Below are 23,148 nucleotides of genomic sequence, written 5' to 3'. Positions count from 1 at the left end.
GAGCGAAGATTCCCCTGCAGCCCGTGGTGAAGACCCTGGTGAGGCAGGCTGTCCCCCTGCAGCCCAGGGAGGTCCACGGTGGAGCAGACATCCACCTGCAGCCCATGGAGGACCCCACGCCAGAGCAGGTGGGTTCCCGAAGGAGGCTGTGACCCCGTGGGAACCCCACGCTGGAGCAGGCTCCTGGCAGGACTTGCGGATCTGTGGAGAGAGGATCCCATGGAGCAGGTTTTCTGGCAGGACTAGTGACCCCATGGGGGACTCACGCTGGAGCAGTGTGCTCCTGAAGGACTGCACACCGTGGAATGGACCCATGCTCGAGCAGTTCGTGAAGAACTGCAGCCCATGGGAATGGCCCACGTTGGAGAAGTTCGTGGAGGACTGTCTCCCGTGGGTGGGACCCCACGCTGGAGCAGGGGAAGAGTGTGATGAGCCCTCCCCCTGAGGAGGTGAAGCGGCAGAAAATAACGTGTGATGACCGTAAACCCCATCCCTGTCCCCCTTGTGCCGCTGGGGGGGCTTGGTGAAGGAATCCGGGAATGAAGTTGTGCCCGGGAAGAAGGGAGGGGTGGTGGGAAGGTGTTCTGAGATTTGGTTTTATTTCTCATTACCTTGCTCTGGTTGATTTGTAATAAATTGAGTTAATTTTCCCAAATTGAGTCTGTTTTGCCTGTGACGGTAATTAGTGAATGATCTCTCCTGTCCTTATCTCAACCCACAAGCTTTCTGTTATATTTTTCTCTCCCCTGTCCAGCTGAGGATGGGGGAGTGATAGAACGGCTTTTGTGGGCACCTGGCATCCTGCCAGGGTCAACCCATCACAACATCCTACTTTGGGTCTTGGAGAGGGAAATATTCCTTAACGTCCCCTCCTGTAATCTTATAATGATCTTCAGCGAGGTTCCCTCCTGTTTTTAAAATCAACTGTTTCTCTGTCTCAGTCATATATTCCAATAATAGCTGTATATCTTTCCAATCAGGGTTATGCTGTTTTACAATAAATTGGAAATGCTTAGCTACCGTTATCGGATCTCTCCTATAATCTTTTGCAACCTTTTTCCATTCCCCTAGGTCAGCAGTAGAAAAGGGTACTTTGATTAACATCCTCCCACCATCTGGCCCCACTGCCTCTCGGAGAGGTACTTGTAAAGCTGTTGAGGTAGTTTTCTTCCTAGTACGGGAAGATACAGGACTGCTCGGGGGGGTCGGAGTTCTATCCGAGTCTGCATCCTGTTCCTGTGGTCGAGGGGGAGGCTTAAACAAATCAGTTAGATCTTGTTCTGGTACCTGATGAATTTTATTTGTCTTTGTACATCTTTGTCCAATACTACATGCCAAACAACACCGCCTCAGTTTACCTCTAAGCTCCTTGTTGTTCTCTCACTCAAGTGCAAGCACCATGGGGTCCTGTGGGGGTACCATTCCACAGTCCCTTTGCCACTCCGGATGGTTTTGGAGGGTGAAAAACATATCTGCATACGAAACCTCATCCCATTTTCCTTCTCTCCTTAAAACCAGCATTAGTTGTAATAGAGTATTATAATCTAGTGACCCATTAAGTGGCCACTTAGCATCACTTTCTAACTTATACAACGGCCACCATTGATTGCAGTATTTAATAAGGTTCTTTTTACTTTCCGTACCTCCGTTCCCAACAATATCTTTTTAGTGGGCAATTGCACAACCCTTAGGACTTTTCCTCAATATTCCTCCTTGATTGTTTCCCATTTTATAACTCCTCCTAATGATTTTTAAGTTTGATCTTGGCTTTTCCTTTTAATAAGCTTCCATGCAAATTGTTTCTTACACTTCTTTTATAGTCTTCCCCAGTTTTCCTCCCACACGTCCCAAATTTCTGGAATTAAATTTTCCTTTACACACCAATCTCAGTATTTTGGATTCTTAGTGGGCTCTTTCCCAATCATAAAAGTGTGGAATTTGGAGAAAACACTCAAGGCATTCTGGTTTCCGTCTGCTAGATGTACAGTACCAGCTTCTCCCACAACATTTACACTTCAACAAAACCCAAGCCGGATGCTAATTATTATATAGTCCAGTTGCAAGCCCACATACAAAGCAGGGAATCACCCCTATTAATACGTAAAGACATTCACACATTAACAAACATACATAGACCTATAAATTTCAACATATCATTTCCACACACCCACACAAAATCTTTAACATAAATTTCCAAACATTCACATCATACAAGCATTGCTCCAGTTGACAACCTTCAGCAGCTGCAAAAATAAACCAAGCGCAATTGCGAGGGGGTGCGCTTACCCTTCTCCTTCCTCTTATATACCAGTCATCGACAGGTCCGTCCTGGCTCCCAATACTGGGATGCAGCAGTCACCCCGGATTTGCTCGATCTACCCTCAAGATCGCTAGCGGCCGCTCTATTGGTCAGCAAATCCCCCCTTGTTACCATACAGGGTACCCTCCTCCCATACGGGAACTAGGCTGCACACCAGACGTCTCTGTGCGATTTACCAGCTGCCCCGGCCCGTACGATTTACAGGCTCCCTCTGTGACACATACCGTTTGCTTCACAGCTTCAGGAGGTTGTTGTCTGCTCCTGCGGTGAGCGGCTGGCAGTGGAGGCTCCTCCGAGGAAAGTGCTAGGGGCGTGCCTGGGGCGTCCGCTCTGCAGTCCGTCCCGCAGCTGAGTAGAGAGTCTCCTGCTTGGCTCGCCAAACTGACATGCGGAAAACAGACTCCACAATCAGTGAGATTGTAAAGTAGGTATGTTCATTCAGCGCTGGGCAGCACAGGGGATAGTCCCACCAAAGTCGTGCATGCCCAACTCAGCAGTTCGCCTCAAGTTTATACAGTCAGGTATTACATATTCACAATACGCCTATACATATGCATGACCTATCCCCACTTCATATTAAAATTAGCTCCGAGAGGTCATTTCCATAGTTCCCTCCCAACTGCACCTGTGCAGGGCCTCTTTATGGTGGTCGTCTGGTGGTCACAGAGATGAAGATAGATGACTCCTCTTCATCACCGCTAGTAACCTTTTTCCTTGCGCAGGCTCAGTGATTTCTTGGTATTCACCCAAGCCACAAGACCAGTCTTAGCTGGCTCTTGGGGCCTGCTCCTGCTTCTTATCAAGGACTGTCTTTACCTCGTTGGCTGGTTCTTGGGACCAGCTCTTCTTATCAAGGACTGTCTCTACCTCAGCTAATTTCAACAATGTAAGCACTAAACATCATCTTTCACCTCCCTTTATTATGTCTACTGAGATTCTTTTGACTCCCCTTGTCTCAAAAGAGCATGGCATTGAGTGGGTGTATCATATCCCCTATCATGCACCAGCCTCTGGGAAAATTGAGCGATACAATGGACTGTTAAAAGCTACATTGAAAGCAATGGGCGGCGGAACTTTCAAACATTGGGATACACATTTAGCAAAAAAGCCACCTGGTTAGTCAACACCAGAGGATCTGCCAGTCGGACTGGCCCTGCCCAGTCAGAATTTTTATGTACTGTAGAAGGAGATAAAGTCCCTGTAGTGCACATGAAAAACATGTTAGGGAAATCAGTCTGGGTTACTCCTGCCTCAGGCAAAGGTAAACCCATTTGTGGGATTGCTTTTGCTCAAGGGCCTGGGTGTACTTGGTGGGTGATGCGAAAAGATGGGGAACTCCGATGTGTGCCTCAAGGGAATTTGATTCTAGGTGAGAATAGTCAGAATTAAACTGTATGATATCAGTTGCTATATAACCCTGCTACTGTATGTTATCATTACTATAATTGTTATATGCTATATCCATAGTACTACAGTAAGAATCACTTAGATCAAGCAAGAAAGAACTGTGATAAAACTGAGCAAAGCGCAGCAGTGATGGAACCAGAACTGACTCCAGCATGCAACAATCCAACGGTGCACACCATCCTCCTGCTGCATCAGATGTCACCTGCTCACCACACCGCACTGAAGCCCAATCCTGCTCTACCAACTGAGAGGACTTTGCACCATCCCTCCTGCCCAGAAAGACTGGTATGACAGATGGAGCCCAGAGTCAGGAACTAAATGAACTCAACAAATGTTTTATGAACATAACCCATAAACTAAAGGAATGACATCTCTGTGTGTGTATACATATATATATATATCATTGTTCATATGTCTCAAAGGGATGGAAAGGTGATGATGATTGATCAGGATGTAACTAACGTTACTAAAGGTATGGGAACTGAGCATGACATCAATGGTATAGAATAAGGGGTGGATACTGTCCTGGTTTCAGCTGGGATAGAGTTAAGTGTCTTCCTAGTAGCTGGTACAGTGCTATATTTTGAGTTCAGTATGCGAAGAATGTTGATAACACTGATGTTTTCAGTTGTTGCTAAGTAGTGTTTAGTCTAAAGTCAAGGATTTTTTAGCTTCTCATGCCCAGCCAGCAAGAAGGCTGGAGGGGCACAAGAAGTTGGCACAGGACACAGCCAGGGCACCTGACCCAAAGTGGCAACAGGGTATTCCATACCATGTGACGTCCCATTTAGTATAGGAACTGGGAAGTGGGGGGTGTGACGGTCTGACAAATTCAGTGTCTCAAACATCTGCTAAAAGAGCTTTGCTGCAGAAAATGGTCTCTGTAAAAATGCTGGAGTTTTGTGAACAGGACAATGTCGCCAGAGGAGAGGGCCCCACAGAGGCTGGGAACGCACTTCTCCAGAGCCCCAATTCCTTATCTTAAGTGACCAGGAGAAGGAACACAATTTATGCCTTCCTGGAGGAAGAAGGCCCCATGGAAGTTGGGACTGTGCTTCTATCTTAACTGGTCATGCCAGCAGGAAAAGAGAGGCAACTCCACAATGAACCCCCTCCTCCACAAAGCTCACTGACCGATTCCAGTGAACCCCAGGTGTGGGAACTGTGCATGTTGAGATCATCAACTAACACACTATAAAAGAAGAGAGAACGAGTCCTCAGTGCATGCCCTCCAGAACTGGATCTCTACGCTGGCTGGACCAACGCTGGACCCAGGACTGGTGAAACCCTTCTCTTCTGTCTCTCTCTCTTTCTTTCTCTCACTCTCTCTCTCTCCCTCTTTTCCTTCTCTCTTTTCCACAGTCCCTACACCTCATCCTTTGAAACATAAACCATTGACCAAGTCTGAGACTAGGAGTGGATCTAGCCACCCCTGAGCTCCTCTCTGAGAAGGAGTCCAGAAAGCAAGGGGGTCTGCTCTGAACCTCGTGACTCAATGGGAGGGCTCTCCTTCTGATACATTTCATGTTCCTTTTTCGATTTCATTTTTCTATACTTCCCTCCTCTTCTCAAACAGTGGCTTAATGACATGTTGCAAGGTTCATATTAACAAGTTCATGTGTACTTGGACAAAGTTAGCTAGGTTTAATAAAAGTTGATTGTTGTTTGAACTCCCCTGGTGTCATTTCACCTTAATTCTGACAAAGGAAATCCACGAACCTGGGTCGCTCCAACTTTGGGATGTGAGGGGGGGGGGGGGAAATCACTGCTCAGGGACTAGCTGGGTGTCAGTCGGCGGGTGGTGAGCAATTGCCCTGCGCATCATTTGTACATTCCAATCCTTTTATTACTACTGTTGTCATTTTATTAGTGTTATCATTATCATTATTAGTTTCTTCTTTTCTGTTCTATTAAACCGTTCTTATCTCAACCCACGAGTTTTACTTCTTTTCCCAATTTTCTCCCCCATCCCACTGGATGGGGGGGGAGTGAGTGAGCGGCTGCGTGGTGCTTAGTTGCTGGCTGGGGTTAAACCACGACAGGAGGCTGTACCAAACTGCTGCTGGTTTGGTTAAGAGGGGGTTGAGTGCATCCGTCACTCCACCACACTGTCTTATGTTGTATACTGCAATTCATATTCTTGTTCATATTCAGAAAATATAAAAAGGCGTTGCAAATCAGCAGACATCTGGATTTCATGCCTACCCTGAGTCCTGAAAGAAACAGTTAATGTCTCTTGGATCTGGAATGCAGCAATGACTTTGCTCTGGGAAGGATAGCAAGAAATGCTGTCAACCTCTTGTAACTGGGACTGCAGCCACACACAGAAGCTCCTGGCAGTATTGAGTTAACGTGACCTCTGCTCTTTAACTTATGATTCCTCGATTAAGATATTCAAGCCACAGATTCCAGTTTTCTAAATATCTTGCAAGCTGATTTTTCCCTTGAAAACAGTTGAAACAGTCTCCCAGACAAAAAAAAGCCAGAGAAGACGAGGCAGGGTTAGTTACTAGTCTTTTCTTTGCATCTGCTTAAATTTCAAAACAAATCTAAGTAGTATTATCTAGGTGCAAAACTCTCCTTTTGTGTGTATATCTCTTTTAATGATATAGACAGGTTAGAAATATAAGGATGTATGTTTTGTGTTTAAAATATGTAGTTTTAAAGTTTTTCTGATATTGAATTTTAAACTGAATTCTTCATTTTTCAATAATTGTGCATTTAACAAAAATAGACAATTTAACATGTAGCTACTTAGTGCTGTTAATGAAAAAAAGATGTTAACAATTATTTCTAAAATTTCTTTGGGGAAGCAAAAAAAGTACATTTGCAAATTATTACTCAATTTATAATTGGAATTACTTCTTGTCCTGAAATATTTTTCACTTAAAAAGCATTTTTCCCTAAAATCATAATTGCTTTGGAGCAGCCAAAAAAGCAAATTATTTGTTCTATGAAAAGGCTCTTTGGCAATCTTAGACTCTACTCTTCCCAGGCTCCTATATATCTTCAGAAAAGGTTATGTTTTCCAGTAATGTAGTTTTCCCTCTTACATAAATCTGTTTTGTATTTCTTCTGACTCTAGAACAGGTCATATAAATGAAGAAAAAATACTGGGGTTTTTTGCATAGAAGGGTCTAGAATGGAGCATCTTTTCAGCTAGCATACAAGATGGAGGGATATATTATCACATGCTTATAATATGCATTATTTAATTGCTTTACTGGAATAAGAATTAATTTAAAATCATAAGCGGGCAGCTAAGTTCTGAAAATATATTGGAGGGGTGTATCTCAGACAGATGAGGTCCTGATGTAATTTTGTGCATCCTGTGCATGCTAGGAGAACAGGCCTGTGCCACTTACTGCAAGATTTTCATAAAAGTTGTCATGCAGACTAAATTTTAGATGAGCACTGTTGAAAACCATCTTAGATTTTTGGTGTTGACCTCTTCTAATAGACTGAACTTTAGTGTAAAAGAATTCTGCATTCTTAGTGCAGAGAGTGACACTAACCTATGCAAATGTGAACAATTGGTGAGGAAGGAATGCTATGCAAGGTAGGAGATACCGCACTGTCTACTCCTCATGGTAACAGCTACAGCTCCAGTGACAATGGTAGGCTAGCTATTTCACGATGGTAAGACACCTTTAAGTAACTATCTGGTCCCTGATATTTGGACTTCAAAAACCACCAGAGAGCCTATAATGCGCAGGAATGTGGTTCTGATGCTCATTCTGCAGTTCCCATATTTTTGAACTATAAAAGCATAGTCTTTATAAAGCACAAAATTGAAGACCACTATGTAATTTTCTTAAGTGATTTTTCTCACTAATTATAACTTATTTATTGTGCTGATTGGATGAAAGCATCAAACCAAACAAGATCATTTGAAATATATGTTTTCTGAGATAGACGTAGGTATTGATATACAAACATATTTAGAACAAAACAGTGTTGTGGAAGTGGAAACAAATTAATCAATACAATCAGAAGAAAAGATATAGGAAATATAGCATTTCTGCATTAAAGCTATATGCTCTGAAATTCCTGAAATTAGAAGCAATTAAAGGATTGCAAAAGCAAATAGTAAGATGTTATGATTAGACAATATCAGAATATAAGCATACTGACAATAATAACTACTGGAAAATTAAAAAACACAATCAGGACCTGGGCTTGGATCACCTGTTGCTCTGTTTCTGTGTTGAGCATAAAGGGAGGAATAAAGATGATGTCAGCTTTAAGCAGGCAGAGCACTTCCCCCCCTCCGTGTTGACAAGAGTTTGAAACACATACCATACCCTCACAGCGTATGTGATATATATGCAAAGGTTGGAAGGAGGGAGTCCAGAGATGTTCTGAAATGTCTGCCTGCCACTTGGGAAACCTAATTGCAATAAGAAATGTTTGGAAGGGCTGCTTACAGTTCCTCATGTAGGTGATCACAGGCTAATTATGTAGTCAGGTGCCACCTCTACATTTATTTTATTAAGATGTGAATTCCTTAAATAGTCTAAGGTGGGAGAATGCTTAGTGCAAGAACTACTTTAAAAACATTTAAATATGTATTTTATTATGAGACGGGGAACCAAAGGAACCTTAGTAGATATAGTAGATATATGAATGTAGATAGGAATTGTTTAATAATTATCTAGCTTATAATGAAGTTAAAGAAGTTTCAATAGAGGTAGACATGGCCCAAGGGGATGAGAAGTGATGTTTAACGTTTGCATTGTTGAGGCTGGCTGGGACAGGAGATAGTCCCTGATAAGAAGCAGTAGTTGACCCCAAGAACCAGCCAAGACTGGCCTTGGGATTTGGATAAATGCAATGGAGCAGCTGAGTCTGCACAAGGACAGAAGGTTAAGAGTTCACCGTGAAGAAGACATACAGCCTTCATCTTCACGACCACCAGACGACCACCATAAGGAGGCACCACGCAAGCGCAGTTGAGAGGAGACTATGGAAATGGCTTTCTGGAGCTAATTTTAATATGAAGCGGGGATAGGTAATGCCTATGTATAAGCGTATTGCGAAACTCTATGTATATGTAACACTTGACTGTATAAATTTAAAGCGAACTGCCAAGCCAGGTGCGCACGACTTTGGTGGGACTACCCCCCGTGCTGCCCAGCGCTGAATGAACATACCTACTTTACAATCTCACTGATTGTGGAGTCTGTTTTCCGCATGTCAATTATAGTAGAAAAACATAAACTACAGTGTTGGTGATCAGATTAGTTTGCCATATATACTTAGTCATGTACTTGATTCAGCATTAAAGTATTTGCATGAAATGTAATAGTCTGTGATGGACAAGTCAGATTTTTGTTCTCATGGTCTTTCTGTGTGAATAAACTCATCTGTTTCTCTGTTTGAAAAAGTATCTCACATTTTTAGCCTCCTAGATTTGTCACTGTCCCGTCCCACTCCCGTCCCACTCGGTGGGCTCGGGGGAGGTAATCTTTTAGATAGTCCGTTGCAGCACTCGGGAGTCACAACAATGACTCAGGAGGGACAGGGAAAATTTCAACACCCCGTTTCGCTCAGGAAATCCCAGGGCAGGAGTCACAACAACGGCTCCTAAATGCTCAAAATGTGCTTTATTTAAGGTTGACTTATAACACAAGTGTTGCTAAATTTGGCGTAGCAGATATTTCGAATAAAAAACTTGACACCTAACAGCTGTAGTAAAATATTCCTAACGACAAAGTAGGAGGAAGATAAAAGATAAAAGGGAGAAGAAAGAGAAAAAGAAGAGGTAAGTATCACCACCCTTGAATCCAGTGAGGAAAGAGTCTCGGTAGTAACTGTCTGGATTCCTCAGGCGGCGCATGGGGGTTTGTCTCTTCCCCTCTCCACCTTTTATACCCTCGTCCAAGAGCCCTTCCCACATGCGTTGTGGGGTTTTCTCAAAAGTTCTTGAGGAAAGAGTTGGGGGGGGGGGGGGGGATGGGTCGTTGATGCCCCCTTATCCCATTTAACTTGTTTACACAACTGCCATGGTAAGGGTCTGTGGCAAAACTCCGAATCTGTGACAAAACGTCCAAAGCATAACCACTAGAAAACTTCCCAGAAAGACAATCGCTAGAAAGCCTCTTCAAGGCACAACTGCTGGAAAGCCTCCCAGAAACAGTTCACTACCCCACCTCTGCAGGGCACGTCCTATTTCGGCTGCGTGCAGCTACCTGCTTGGTTTTTTGAGACAAAATGGTTGCCAGACTCTCACAGTCTCTGAGTCCCTCACAGTCACGCTGCCTTAGATTTCCAGAAATGTGTTTTGCAGTGTGTTCTGCTCTGTCAAGTGGCCAAAGAGCTACTCCTTTATTTTCAACTTCTGCCTGAGAAGCAGCCTCTCTGTCTTCAAGGAAATCTGAGCCTGGTCATCGCAGTATCAGACACATATGCCCTTTTTCAGCAATTGGGGTGTGCACCTGCAAATATTCAACATGTAACAACAGACTCTAAGGATGTTCCAAATCTTAGATGGTACTAATTCATGGATTAGAATTAATTTTTAATACTTTATCCATGTAAACAGTTCATTAATGTTGCAAATATTTTGATAAAGAAATTGAAATCTAATTATATAAAAGAGTTTGGCTTGATTAAGAAGTAGAAAATTGTGAAGCATAGGTATGGGAGTGTTAAGTTTGAAATGTAGTCATAGGAACTTAGGAACTTTAGAAAATGTACTATGTGTAACCATAAGAATTCAAGTATTGTCTAAAATCATTTAACCACAGAAACTTTGACAAAGATTTGTTGATTTGTAGTGTTTTGTTTTAGGAAACTAAGGAAACTGTTATGGACACCAGTTTGCTGCTTGGAAACCCCTTACCCTTCCCACCTCGATCTAATTATCAAGGATTCCAGTCAGTAGAGTTAAGTGAGATTAGCCAATGATTGTTTTAATGTAAGAATATTAATCAGATGGTGTGACTGAAGGACCAATTATTAGAAAGGTTAAATTTAAGAATAGACATAGTATGCATTTTTATGTAAACTAATATAGATGATGGTGAGAATCATACTGCACAAAATCACCTAAGAGAGGTCAAGAAGCGGACAAGTGAGGAAGACTATGAAAGACCACCAGAGGGCTTCTGAAGACCACCAGAGACCTTCACTGCGCCTGCGTGAAGAGACATTTACATATCCTAATGATTTATCAGAAAGCTAATGATTATGTATAGCATTTTCCAGAAATTTAGTGAATATGTATAACAGGTGTGTATTTAACCTGCACAGTTAGACTAGACAGGTGCACACGATAGGTGGAGCGATCCCCCGCGTGCCCAGCGCTGCAATAAAGGAGTGCCTGCTTCTTAACTTCTCACTGCTGTTAAGAAGTTTTATTCCGGATTTTGGCAACATTAAGGTAGTTGGCAGTACTCAACATGAAGATCTGAAGAGAAAGTTAATTTTTAATTCCTTCATGATAAGGAATATGCTTTCAGGGTACCGTGAAGGTGGGCAGCTCCCTGAGGGCTGGAGAGCCTGGAGCTACGGGGGCTTCATGGGTGGGCAGGGCAGGGCCTCGCCAGCCAGGGCCTGTCCCATCACCCCCAGCAAGGGAGCAGGGCAGACTGGGGGCAGCCTCCAGCCCAGGGCATCAGGCACCTCCATGGGGACTGGGATGGGCTGAGGCCAGGCTGGGATGTCAGCCCACACATCCGGCCCAAATCAGTGGGGCCCATGGCCAAGCAGGGCTGGGCTGTGGCAGAACTGAAGACCAGCACTCCTATGGCGTCTCTGGGCTGGACTGAAATGGGGTCCTGGGCCGAAATGGGGTCCTGGGCCATGGGCAGGGGTGGGGGAAGGCCCCAGGGGAGGCTGGACAAGGCCAGTAAGGCCCAATAGTGCCATCAGGGCCCTGACATATGCATATGGAGGTTTTAGGAATGCCAGAAAAGCATGAATAGAGATGAGAGGTCATCTGCTCTTCACAGCTGAGCCTGCATTTATAAAATTGTCTCTCACCATATAGGCTGTGCCTGGGCAATTTGGAACTTTGGGCAAGAATTTGAGAGGACTGTTAATGACAGTAAATATGAGATTTAGCAGTAAGACCCAGACTCTCAGACTATGTAGGATCTGAGCCTAAGTACTTCAACCAGCCCAGGGATGTAGCAAAAATGAAAAATAAGAGCTATAGAGTAGGGAAGCTGTTGCGGAGGATCCACAGGGGAAATCACGCACAGACCAATGTCATCAAGTGAAGTTCATTTACTACAACTTTTATCACAGTTATATACCTTATGTGCTTGTGCATGCGCCTTATACAATACTCTAATTGGTACAATACCCTGGTTCACGCGACACTATCTTATCCTCTATTGGCTGTGCAAGCTTCTTCACGAGGTGTCCAGCAGTTACTTATCTCATTCTTCGGCATCCAGGAGTTGCTTGTCCACTTTTGTCAGTTTTGTGAGGATATTATTTTGATTTTGGTGTGGGGAATTATTTTTGTTGATGTGAGTGAAGACTTTGTGTGATGAATGTGGATTTTAATGATAGTTCTTAAAAATGTGATGCACAGAGGCGAGGGGTGGAATGTATTGGTTTTGTCTGGCAAGGTTTTGGTAGTGGGGGGGGGGTTACAGGGGTGGCTTCTGTAAGAAGCTGCTGGAAGCTTCCCCTGTGTTCGAGAGAGAGCGAGCCCATACCAGCCAGCTCTAAGATGGACCCGCCCCCGGCCAAGGCCGAGCCAATCAGTGATAGTGGTAACGCCTCTGTGATAACATTTTTAAGAAGGAAAAAAGTTGGGACGGAGAGAAACAGCTGCCGGACTGAGGAGTGAGAACATGTAAGAGAAACCAGCCTGTGGACACCAAGGTCAGTGAAGAAGGAGGGGGAGGAGATGCTCCAGGCACCAGAGCGAAGATTCCCCTGCAGCCCGTGGTGAAGACCCTGGTGAGGCAGGCTGTCCCCCTGCAGCCCAGGGAGGTCCACGGTGGAGCAGACATCCACCTGCAGCCCGTGGAGGACCCCACGCCAGAGCAGGTGGGTTCCCGAAGGAGGCTGTGACCCCATGGGAACCCCGCGCTGGAGCAGGTTCCTGGCAGGACTTGCAGATCTGTGGAGAGAGGATCCCATGGAGCAGGTTTTCTGGCAGGACTAGTGACCCCATGGGGGACTCACGCTGGAGCAGTGTGCTCCTGAAGGACTGCACACCGTGGAATGGACCCATGCTCGAGCAGTTCGTGAAGAACTGCAGCCCATGGGAATGGCCCACGTTGGAGAAGTTCGTGGAGGACTGTCTCCCGTGGGTGGGACCCCACGCTGGAGCAGGGGAAGAGTGTGATGAGCCCTCCCCCTGAGGAGGTGAAGCGGCAGAAAATAACGTGTGATGACCATAAACCCCATCCCTGTCCCCCTGTGCCACTGGGGGGGCTTGGTGGTGAAATCTGGGAGTGAAGTTGTGCCCGGGAAGAAGGGAGGGGTGGTGGGAAGGTGTTCTGAGATTTGGTTTTATTTCTCATTACCTTGCTCTGGTTGATTTGTAATAAATTGAGTTAATTTTCCCAAATTGAGTCTGTTTTGCCTGTGACGGTAATTAGTGAATGATCTCTCCTGTCCTTATCTCGACCCGCAAGCCTTTTGTTATATTTTCTCTCCCCTGTCCAGCTGAGGTTGAGGGAGTAATAGAACGGCTTTGGTGGGCACCTGGTGTTCAGCCAGGGTCAACCCATCACAGGGTCTTCTTATCTTCCTTTTTCCCAGCGTACAAGGGCACAGCGTCCTTGTCTGCTCCAGCACTTTGTAAACTAATGCTTCGTTCCCACCTAATGGCTGGATTGCTCACATGCCCTCGCCCAGCCAATAAATCCTCAACAATTCCCCCCTTTTGTTTTTGAGCAATCTAGGCTTGCTTGGGATGCCATTTTTTCTTAACAAGCTGAACAAGGTAAAACTATTACAATAGCTAAAATCACAATAACTACAATAATGCCCATAATTCTTTGAGCCAACCCGTTACCCCTAATGACCCAGACCATGAGGACTATGAGGAAGATGAACCATCCATACATTCTTGTGCCATCTTGCTCCGTGAACTCAGCCCAGCAATCGGTAGGTGCCAGCTTTCCGAGGGCGTCCCCACAGAGGCAACGATGGCCTCACTGTACACCAGCCCAATGCTCTTTGGAAAATCCCGGTATTTATACATTTGCAGAGGAACGGGTTTTAGCACACGTGGCCAGCGGGTGCCAAAAGTCCGCCTCGGTTGCAATCTATGACGCATGCTGGCCAGGCGCACTGCACGAGTCATAGCCATCTTGTCTATTGGTTCGTGGGCTTTACGATACAGTTGCGATGCGCAGAGAATCTTGACCTGTTATGTTAGCCAAGGTGACCTATACATTAGTTTTCGGCTGAGGTGGTATTCATGTTGCCACATCATCTATGATGCTCCAGATGATGATGGTCGTGCAAATCGAACAGGAGTCCGTCGTTCGCCTGTATCTGTGGAAACACAATCAACCTCGTTCCCAGGTTATTAATGGAAATAGACCTTACCCCTGATTTTGGCTTTAACTAACTTTTACATTTACCCCACACTGTCTTCCCGTAATCACGCTATGTTTAATCAAATTATGCTTAACACACTTTTTACCTAATGCAAGTTCTATACACAATAAGGCACGCTGTTCTAAAAACCTATCTGAAGGACTCAATGTCCACTAGTCCTCTAAAGTGTAATACTCTATTAGTTAGAATCTGTCGGATCAGTGGCTCCAGCACCCGCCGGTGCCGTACCAGTTGCCACTGGGACAATTCCGGGTCCAGCATCAGTGTGAAGCCATGGCTTGACCCACTTAGCTGGGATCTCCCAGTAAGATTTACTTCTGCTGATCCGCACCATTTCCCGGATTCTGGGTCCTTATACATTACCATGATTCCCGTACTTTGTTGCATCCTTTCCGACTGTAAAAGAGCATGATGCACTACCATTGGTGGGTCTTTGTGATCACCTGTCAATCTAAGATAATTTAGCACAAATAAGGCTTTGGCCAATCGTTCCTCTGGGAGTAAGCCCTGGGTTCCCCCCTTTTGTTTTTGCAGCATGTTCTTTAGGGTCTGGTTGGCCTATTTGACAATAGCCTGTCCTGTGGGAAGATGTGGAATACCGGTACCATGGTGAATTCCCCACAAATTACAAAATCAAGCAAATCGTGTAGAACCATAGGCTGGGCCGTTGTCCGTCTTAATTTCTTTAGGCACATCCAGCACTGCAAAAGAAGCATGAAGATGTCATTCACTATGTAAGGCCTTTTCTCCAGTTCGTGCCGTGGCCCACATGGCAGCAGGATAGGTATCAATACACACGTGCACAGAACGCTTTGCACCAAACCACGTGACATGGGTGACGTCCATTTGCCACAACTGCAATGGCAAAAGACCTCGTGGGTTAACCCCACAGCCCAAGCCCAGCCCCTCCTTTTGACAATCAGGGCACGCTTTAAGGATGCCTTGGGCATCAGTGAGTGGTAAGTCAAATTGCTTTGCTTACATTCTAGCGGGTTGGTGCATGTGATTGCCGTGCTTTGTTGAAAACAATGCCCTGGAGGAGGCTCCCATGCTGCTGCAACCAATTGGTCAGCTCTTTCATTTCCCTCTGACAAACCTGGTAGCTTTTGATGACTTCTTATATGTGTTATAAAGTACTCTACACTGCGAGAGTTCAAGTAGCGTAGTAATGACAAAAACAACATGCCCAATCTTTTGTTTGTGACCTCCTTTACCATTGCTCTTTCCATCCTTTGTACCACCCCAACTACATAAAGAGAATCAGATACGATATTCAGCAGCTCCTTAGCCCAATGCTGCAGTGCCCAAATCACCGCTTTTAATTCTAACATCTGTAAAGAATCCCCAGGCTCTCCCTTTTCAACATGCTCACACCACTGATCGTTAGCATCTTTCCACGTACAGGCGGCCGTACCTGTCTTTCTCCCAGCATCAGTAAACACTGTTACCCCGTGTACAGGTGTTTCTGACCTCCATGGTTTTTGCTCAAAGGTTTGCTGTTCCAATAGTGACCACAACTTATGCTTTGGATATTGATTACTTATCGTACCTCCAAACCCCACTAATGCCACTTGTGACGCTACAGAATGCCGAATTCCCCACTCCAAATACCATTTTACCAGAGGTATTAGTATTATTTCTGGTTCTGTCCCTGCAATCTCTACAATCCTCATTCTTCCCCAAATGATCAGTTGTGCAAATAACTCCAATCGGGTTACAATAGATTTCTCCGGTCGCATGGCCAAGAAGACCCATTCCAGAATTCTCAAGGGAACTGAGCGCTTTGTGTCCCACTGACAAATTACCGCATAAGGGTGTTGTCTCTGAGAGTCCCCTGTATTAATGCTCATCAACATGATCGGTAAATCCTCATTGCATCTGGATGCAAAGCTAGATGCAATTTTCTTTGATATATATCCTAAGGCTTTTTGCTGTTCTCCTGTCATTTCCCGTTTCTCATCTGCACGTGCGCTCATACCCAGGAGTTCTACGAAAGGGACCATATCGTCATTAGTGATACTGCAAAGATTCCGCACCCACTGGATATCTCCCACAATCTTCTGGACATCATGTACCGTTGAAATTTCTCATATTATGTGAACCTTCTGAGGTTGAACATTGCTAGCATCTATGTGCCACCCCAAATACTTCCAAGGTGCTGCCTTTTGCACCTTTTCAGGAGTGATCATTATTTCGCGATGGCTTAAGGTGTCCTGCAATTGAGTTAAAATTTCATCCTGTGGCAAGTTCCTTCCTGCTATCAAAATGTCATCCATATAATGATAAATGATTAACTGAGGAAACTGCTTTCTTACAGGCTCTAATGCCCAGGCCACATACACCTGACGCATCGTGGGGGAATTGCGAATTCATTGCGGTAACACAACCCAATGGTATCTCTTATAGGGCTCTGCCTTGTTAATCGATGGTACCAAAAAGGCGAACCGTTCAGCGTCATCTGGGTGCAAGGGAATGGTGAAAAAACAATCCTTTAGATCTATAATTAACAAATCCCATTCTTCTGGAAGCATAAGTGGAGACGGCAAACCTGGCTGCAGGGCTCCCATACTGTGCATCATGGCATTCATAGCTCTGAGATCATGTAACAGTCTCCATTTCCCAGTTTTCTTGGGAATGGTAAATATTGGTGTATTCCATGGACTAGTAGAAGGAACAACATGTCCCGCTCTCAATTGCTCCTCAACTAACTCTTGTATTCTTAGCAGCCTTTCAGAATTTAGCGGCTACTGATCAATCCAAACAGGCTCATCTGTTTTCCAGCTAATTTTTCAGGATTGGCTGCCCCTCAGTGACCGCTCCTAAAAAGGATGGGTCACTAACATTGCCTTCATTTGGCTCAATAAATCATGGCCTATGAGGCCAAACAATTCAGGTGGGGTAGTCATGATAAACGGACGCGTCATAACGTGCTCACTGTCGCGGAACACAAATGGGTAATTGGTAGCAAACTTACTAAGGTGGCTTCTGTGCCCCTGAGAAAAGGGGAGTCAAAAGAATCTCAGTAGACATAATAAAGGGAGGTGAAAGATGATGTTTAGTGCTTACATTGTTGAAATTAGCTGAGGTAGAGACAGTCCTTGATAAGAAGAGCTGGTGCCAAGAACCAGCCAATGAGGTAAAGACAGTCCTTGATAAGAAGCAGGAGCAGGCCCCAAGAGCCAGCTAAGACTGGTCTTGCGGCTTGGGTGAATACCAAGAAATCACTGAGCCTGCGCAAGGAAAAAGGTTACTAGCGGTGACGAAGAGGAGTCATCTATCTTCATCTCTGCGACCGCCAGACAACCACCATAAAGAGGCCCTGCGCAGGCGCAGTTGGGAGGAGACTATGGAAATGACCTCTTGGAGCTAATTTTAATATGGAGCGGGGATAGGTCATGCATATGTATAGGCGTATTGTAAATATGTAATACCTGACTGTATAAACTTGAGGTGAACTGCCGAGTCGCGCGCGCACGACTTTGGTGGGACTACCCCCCGCGCCGCCCAGCGCTGAATGAACATACCTACTTTACAATCTCACTGATTGTGGAGTCCGTTTTCCGCACATCACCCCTATCCCTGCAATACCAAAATTTGGATTGATCAATGGCCATGATGGAGGCCAAATGCATCGTGAAATAATCGTAACATCAGCTCCTGTATTGATTGTCATTGGTTTCTTGACGATAACTCCATCAGGCCCTTCCAATTGCACTACCTTTTCTGGTTTACCTCTTGTTGTGTCCATGGCAAGGTATACCTGCAGTTTCCCTGTGGAGCCGAATCCACCATCTCCACGTTGTATTTCACCTGGGTTCAGAACACACGACCTGAATGGAACTAATTGTGTTATTCTGGTAACTTTAGGAATAGAAACAGGAGGGATTAAAACATGAATCATAATTCTCACAGTCCCACAATAATCTGCATCAATAAGCCCTGGGACTACCAGAATTCCTTCTAGAGCTGTTGAAGATTGCCCCATTAAAAATGCACTAAGCCCGAACCCCAATTATCCCTTTATGTTGAATGTGTACTGCGGTTTCCACTTCCACTCCGGAGCTTCCTGCGGTGGCGGATCTGGTGGTTGTGAGGCTGCCTGAGGGCTGGCAGCCCAAGCCCCTTGCATTTGTGTCGTTGCGTGAGGGGCCTTTGCAGTCGGTGTAAAGTTTCCCTGCTTCCTGTATTCTTGGTGGTATGGTTATCTTTCTTACACTTGTTGCAGCACTTACTGTTAGCAGTACCTGTATATTTGCTCCTAATGTGTCCACATTTGCCACAGTTAAAACACTTGACCAAGGGTGTCTTACTGGCCTTGTGCTTCTTTGTAGCTCCTTGGAGAGCTGTGGCAACATAGGCAGTTTTCTGTGAGTCCACTGATCGATCCATGTATTCTATCATATCAACGACGTCTACATTTTTCGGCAAATTACACAATGCTTTGCGTGTCTTTTCAGTAGCATTTTCAAAAGCGACTATTTTGAACATGTTTTCTTTCATGCCCTCGTTCATGTCACGGTGGTCGTAGATTGCCCTATGCAGTCTATTAATAAACTGTGCAAAAGGTTCGTTATACTCCTGTTTCACCTGGGTAAAAGCATGGCTGCGCATATTGTTTGGTATGGTAAGGAAAGCTTGATACGCCAAGGACTGTGATAGATGATGAACCTCAGTACATTGTACTGAGATACACTGTAAACTGAGCGTTCCCTGATGCGAAGGGTCCCGTACCCATCAGCATCTGCGTGGTTACTCCCCATAAGGGATCTGTTTGTTGTCGTGGTGTTGCTTGTTCCCTATCACAGAACGTCTCCCACTGCCAGAAAAACACTAACATTTGGGCGGGTGTCAAAACCAACTGTGCTTGCTGTTTAATATCTTGAGGTATCAGTGTATCAGCAGAAAAAATGAATTGCAGCATTTGGTGAGTTAACGCAGATTTGATTCCGTACTGACTTACAGCATTCCTTAATTTCTCAATGACCTTCCAGTCAAACGCCTCCCATTTTTTCTGTCCATTTGATGCAATAACTGGGAATGCTTGGAGCATAGTCCCTTCTATAATGGCATCTTTTATTACACCCCTCCAATGTCTCTGCCTTTCTTCTGCAGCGGATATTACAAGCGGCTCCGCGTCTATCGCGGGCGCAGTTGGATTCACCGTCTCTGGTCCCGAGAGGCGGGATGGATTTACTAGCGGTGGCGGGGGCGCGGACGGTTCTGCCCGGGGGCCGGCCGCGGTGGCCGCTCCATGGCCGGCTGACACGCGCCGCTGCAAGTGGGCGGAGGGGGGGCGGAAAGGGAGGGGCGGAGGGAGGGGGGCGGGAGGGGGTGGTGGGAGGGGGCGGGGAGAAGGGGGCGGGAGGCGGCGGGGGCTGCGGCGGGAGGGGAGGTGCCGGGGGAGGGGGGAGGGGGTGGCGAGAAGAGGGGGGAGGGAGCGGGACTGGTATACGGCCAGAATCTTCATTCTCATGCCTTCTCGGTTCATCCTTTCGGGAGGGTGAACGTTTCTCCCTCACTTCTGTCTCTCCCGACCGTACTGTCATTTTTTGTAATGGGTGCACCACCTCCCTCAGGAGCTCTTCCGACCGTACTGTCAGTTTTTGTAATTGGTTCACCACCTCCCTCAGCTCTTCCATCGCACTACCCGATGGAGATGGTTCCCTCACCCCCGCAATCTGTTTATCCGCATTAGTCACCCCCGAGTCTATCGGCTTCGGATCTGTCGGGCGACAATCGGCCCCCCCTAATTCCCTTGTTTCTTGTGGAGTAACAGACGACGGGAGAATTTTTTCGGCGCCAACGGCCTGGCTGGGTATAGGCAAAGGCTGCGTCTGTGCAGGCGTCTCAGCGTTAACAGAAATGGATGTTGGGGGGGTGGAGATAGTTGTGTAGAGAATGTCCCCCCAACTCCAGCGGGGTAGGCTGATGCGGCAGCCGTGGAGGCAGCAGAGGGGGTCACGGCCGCGCGGGCAGCGGTGGCTACCTCCCGGTCCGCCCTCATTGCCTCCGGCGTGTCTCGAATTACTTTCCCGAGCGCTGCATATTTTTTCATCTCCTTCACCTTACCCCCCTTGCAGTTAGTAGCGTCCCACAGCGCCTTGCCTATATTATCCCAGGTCGCTTCTTCAAATGCGACATTTACATTCGGGATAAGTTCTTTCTCCCAGGCCCATAAAAGTAACCCCTTTAACACAGAATTATCGAATTTCAGTCCTCTCTCAGAGAGAAAATTACGAAGGAGTTTTAGGACTGCTTCCTGCCTTTTGTCCAACCCCATCTCCTTCTCCGACCGCTCACCTAATCAGGGCGAGATTCAAGCTTCCGCGCGTCTCCTCGTTTTCCCAGCTCAGGGCGAGATTCAAACTTACGCGCGTCCCAGCTCAGCTGAAGCTCACGTCGTGCTTCCCAGCTTAGCTGAAGCTCATGCCATCCTGCCGGGGCAGCAGGAACACTTTCGGCCGGTTCCTCCGCTTCCTCATCAGTTCAGCTGCACCAAGAAATTCCCATAGAGACGATAAAGTGCTGATCTGAGGGTCCCTGTTCGGGTGCCAAATGTTGTGGAGGATCCACAGGGGAAATCACGCACAGACCAATGTGATCAAGTGAAGTCCATTTACTAAAACTTTTAGCACAGTTATATACGTTATGTGCTTGTGCACACGCCTTATACAATACTCTAATTGGTACAATACCCTGGTTCACACGACACTATCTTATCCTCTATAGGCTGTGCAAGCTTCTTCACAAGGTGTCCAGCAGTTACTTATCTCATTCTTTGGCATCCAGGAGTTGCTTGTCAGGCTCTTCTTATCTTCCTTTTTCCCAGCATACAAGGGCACAGCATCCTTGTCTGCTCCAGCACTTTGTAAACTTATGCTTCATTCCCACCTAACGGCTGGATTGCTCACATGCCCTCGCCCAGCCAAGAAATCCTCAACAGGAAGCCATTTTCTTGACAATATATTACAAATATAAACAAATCATGCACACAATTTTCCTTAGCAAATTTGATCAGACCATTTATCTCTATTGCAATGGGAGCAGTGGATTTTTGCTTGGCTCCCAAACAAGATCTTCTTGATAACTCCTAGAATCATGAAATAAGATACACAGTGCAACCTTTTCCTTTGTGCACTGCCAGAGCAGGTGACCATCACATACACCTAAATTGCCTATAGCATTCACAGGATTTTAATGATTCCCAAATACTGGTTTTTCCCCAGTACATAACTGTAGTGCCAGCAGAGTCCTTTACATAGCTTTAGACTTAAAGAGCAAGAATTTCCCATTAACAGTTATACTACATGTATCATAAGAATAAGTTAGAGAGAGGATGTCACTGTCAGATATCGACTTAGTCCTATATTGTTGTAGGAATCTTTACAGTTATGTTTACATTATTTGAAATGGTTGATTTCTTAAGCTATAACAACAGCAAAGAGTTCCTATTTCAGTACAAAAAGCAGCTGATATTTCACAAGATGCCTGAGAATTCTTTCACAGCAAGTCAGTAAATTTTATATACCAAATTGTCATGGTTTAACCCCAGCCAGCAACTAAGCACCATGCACCTGCTCACTCACTCCCCCCCACCCAGCGGGATGGGGGAGAAAATCGGGAAAAGAAGCAAAACTCGTGGATTGAGATAAGAACAGTTTAATAGGACAAAAAAGAAGAAACTAATAATGATAATGATAATAATAAAATGACAATAATAATAATAATAAAAGGATTGGAATATACAAGTGATGCACAGTGCAATTGTTCACCACCCGACAACTGATGCCCAGTCAGTTCCTGAGCAGCAATTCCCCCCACCCCGACTCCGCCCAGTTTATATACTAGACGATCTCACATGATATGGAATACCCTGTTGGCCAGTTTGGGTCAGCTGCCCTGGCTGTGTCCTGTGCCAACTTCTTGTGCCCCTCCAGCCTTCTTGCTGGCTGGGCATGAGAAGCTGAAAAATCCTTGACTTTAGTCTAAACATGACTTAGCAACAACTGAAACCATGAGTGTGTTATCAACATTCTTCGAATACTGAACTCAAAACATAGCACTGTACCAGCTACTAGGAAGAAAATGAACTCTATCCCAGCCAAAACCAGGACACACATCTGTCTCAGTTGGCTCTCAGGAATTCAGTAAAGAAGGTCCATTAGTGTAATGCTGTGGAAATGGGCAGGTACTTTAATGTAAAGATAGGCTTTTTCTGGATGTATTGGGTCTAGCCAAGATGGAGTTAATACTCCCCATAGCAGCCCTCATAGCACTGTGCTCTGCATCAGTAGCTAGAAAGGTGTTGATAACACACCAGTGTTTTGGCTACTGCTGAGCAGTGCTGGCACAGCATCAAGGCTGTCTCTCCAACATTTTTGCCCCCCCCCCCCTCAACGTCAGGCTGGGGCTGGGCAAGATCTTGGGAGGGGACATAACCAGGAGAGCTGACCTAAACTAACCAAACAGATATTCCATACCATATGATGTCAGCTCAGATATAAAAGCTAAGTAAAGGGAGACAGAAGTGGGACACTTTTGTCTTCCAGAGCAACCACTATGCATACTGAAGCCCTGCTTCCCAGGAAGTGGCTAGACATTGCCTGCTGATGGGAAGTAGAGAATAACATCATTTGGGTTTTTTGCTTTCACGCGTGACCTTTGCTATCACTATATTAAACTGTCCTTATCCTGACCCACGAGCCTTTTGTTATATTTTCTCCCCCCCTGTCCAGCTGAGGAGGGGGAGTGATAGAGTGGCTTTGGTGGGCACCTGGCACCCAGCCAGGGTCAACCCACCACAGTCCTTTTTGGCGCCCAACATGGGGCAAGACAACGGCAGTTTTGCATTAAGCGTGCCATAGCTAGTTATTAAGTGGCAAGTT

The 23,148-nt window shown here is 45.6% G+C and overlaps 1 protein-coding gene across 1 annotated transcript in view; it reads left to right on the top strand.

Moving 5' to 3' along the window:
* LOC126035393 (myocyte-specific enhancer factor 2C-like) overlaps nucleotides 1–23,148 on the top strand; it is an 81,730-nt gene that overhangs the window by 22,755 nt on the left and 35,827 nt on the right. The window contains 1 exon segment of the mRNA XM_049793954.1: nucleotides 5,519–5,525. Coding sequence (XP_049649911.1) covers nucleotides 5,519–5,525 — 7 coding nt within the window.

Source organism: Accipiter gentilis, chromosome W (genome assembly GCF_929443795.1).
Source record: "Accipiter gentilis chromosome W, bAccGen1.1, whole genome shotgun sequence".
Lineage (NCBI taxonomy): Eukaryota > Metazoa > Chordata > Aves > Accipitriformes > Accipitridae > Astur > Astur gentilis.
The sequence above is the reverse complement of the archived record's forward strand: the minus strand, read 5'-3'. Positions and strand labels throughout refer to the sequence as shown.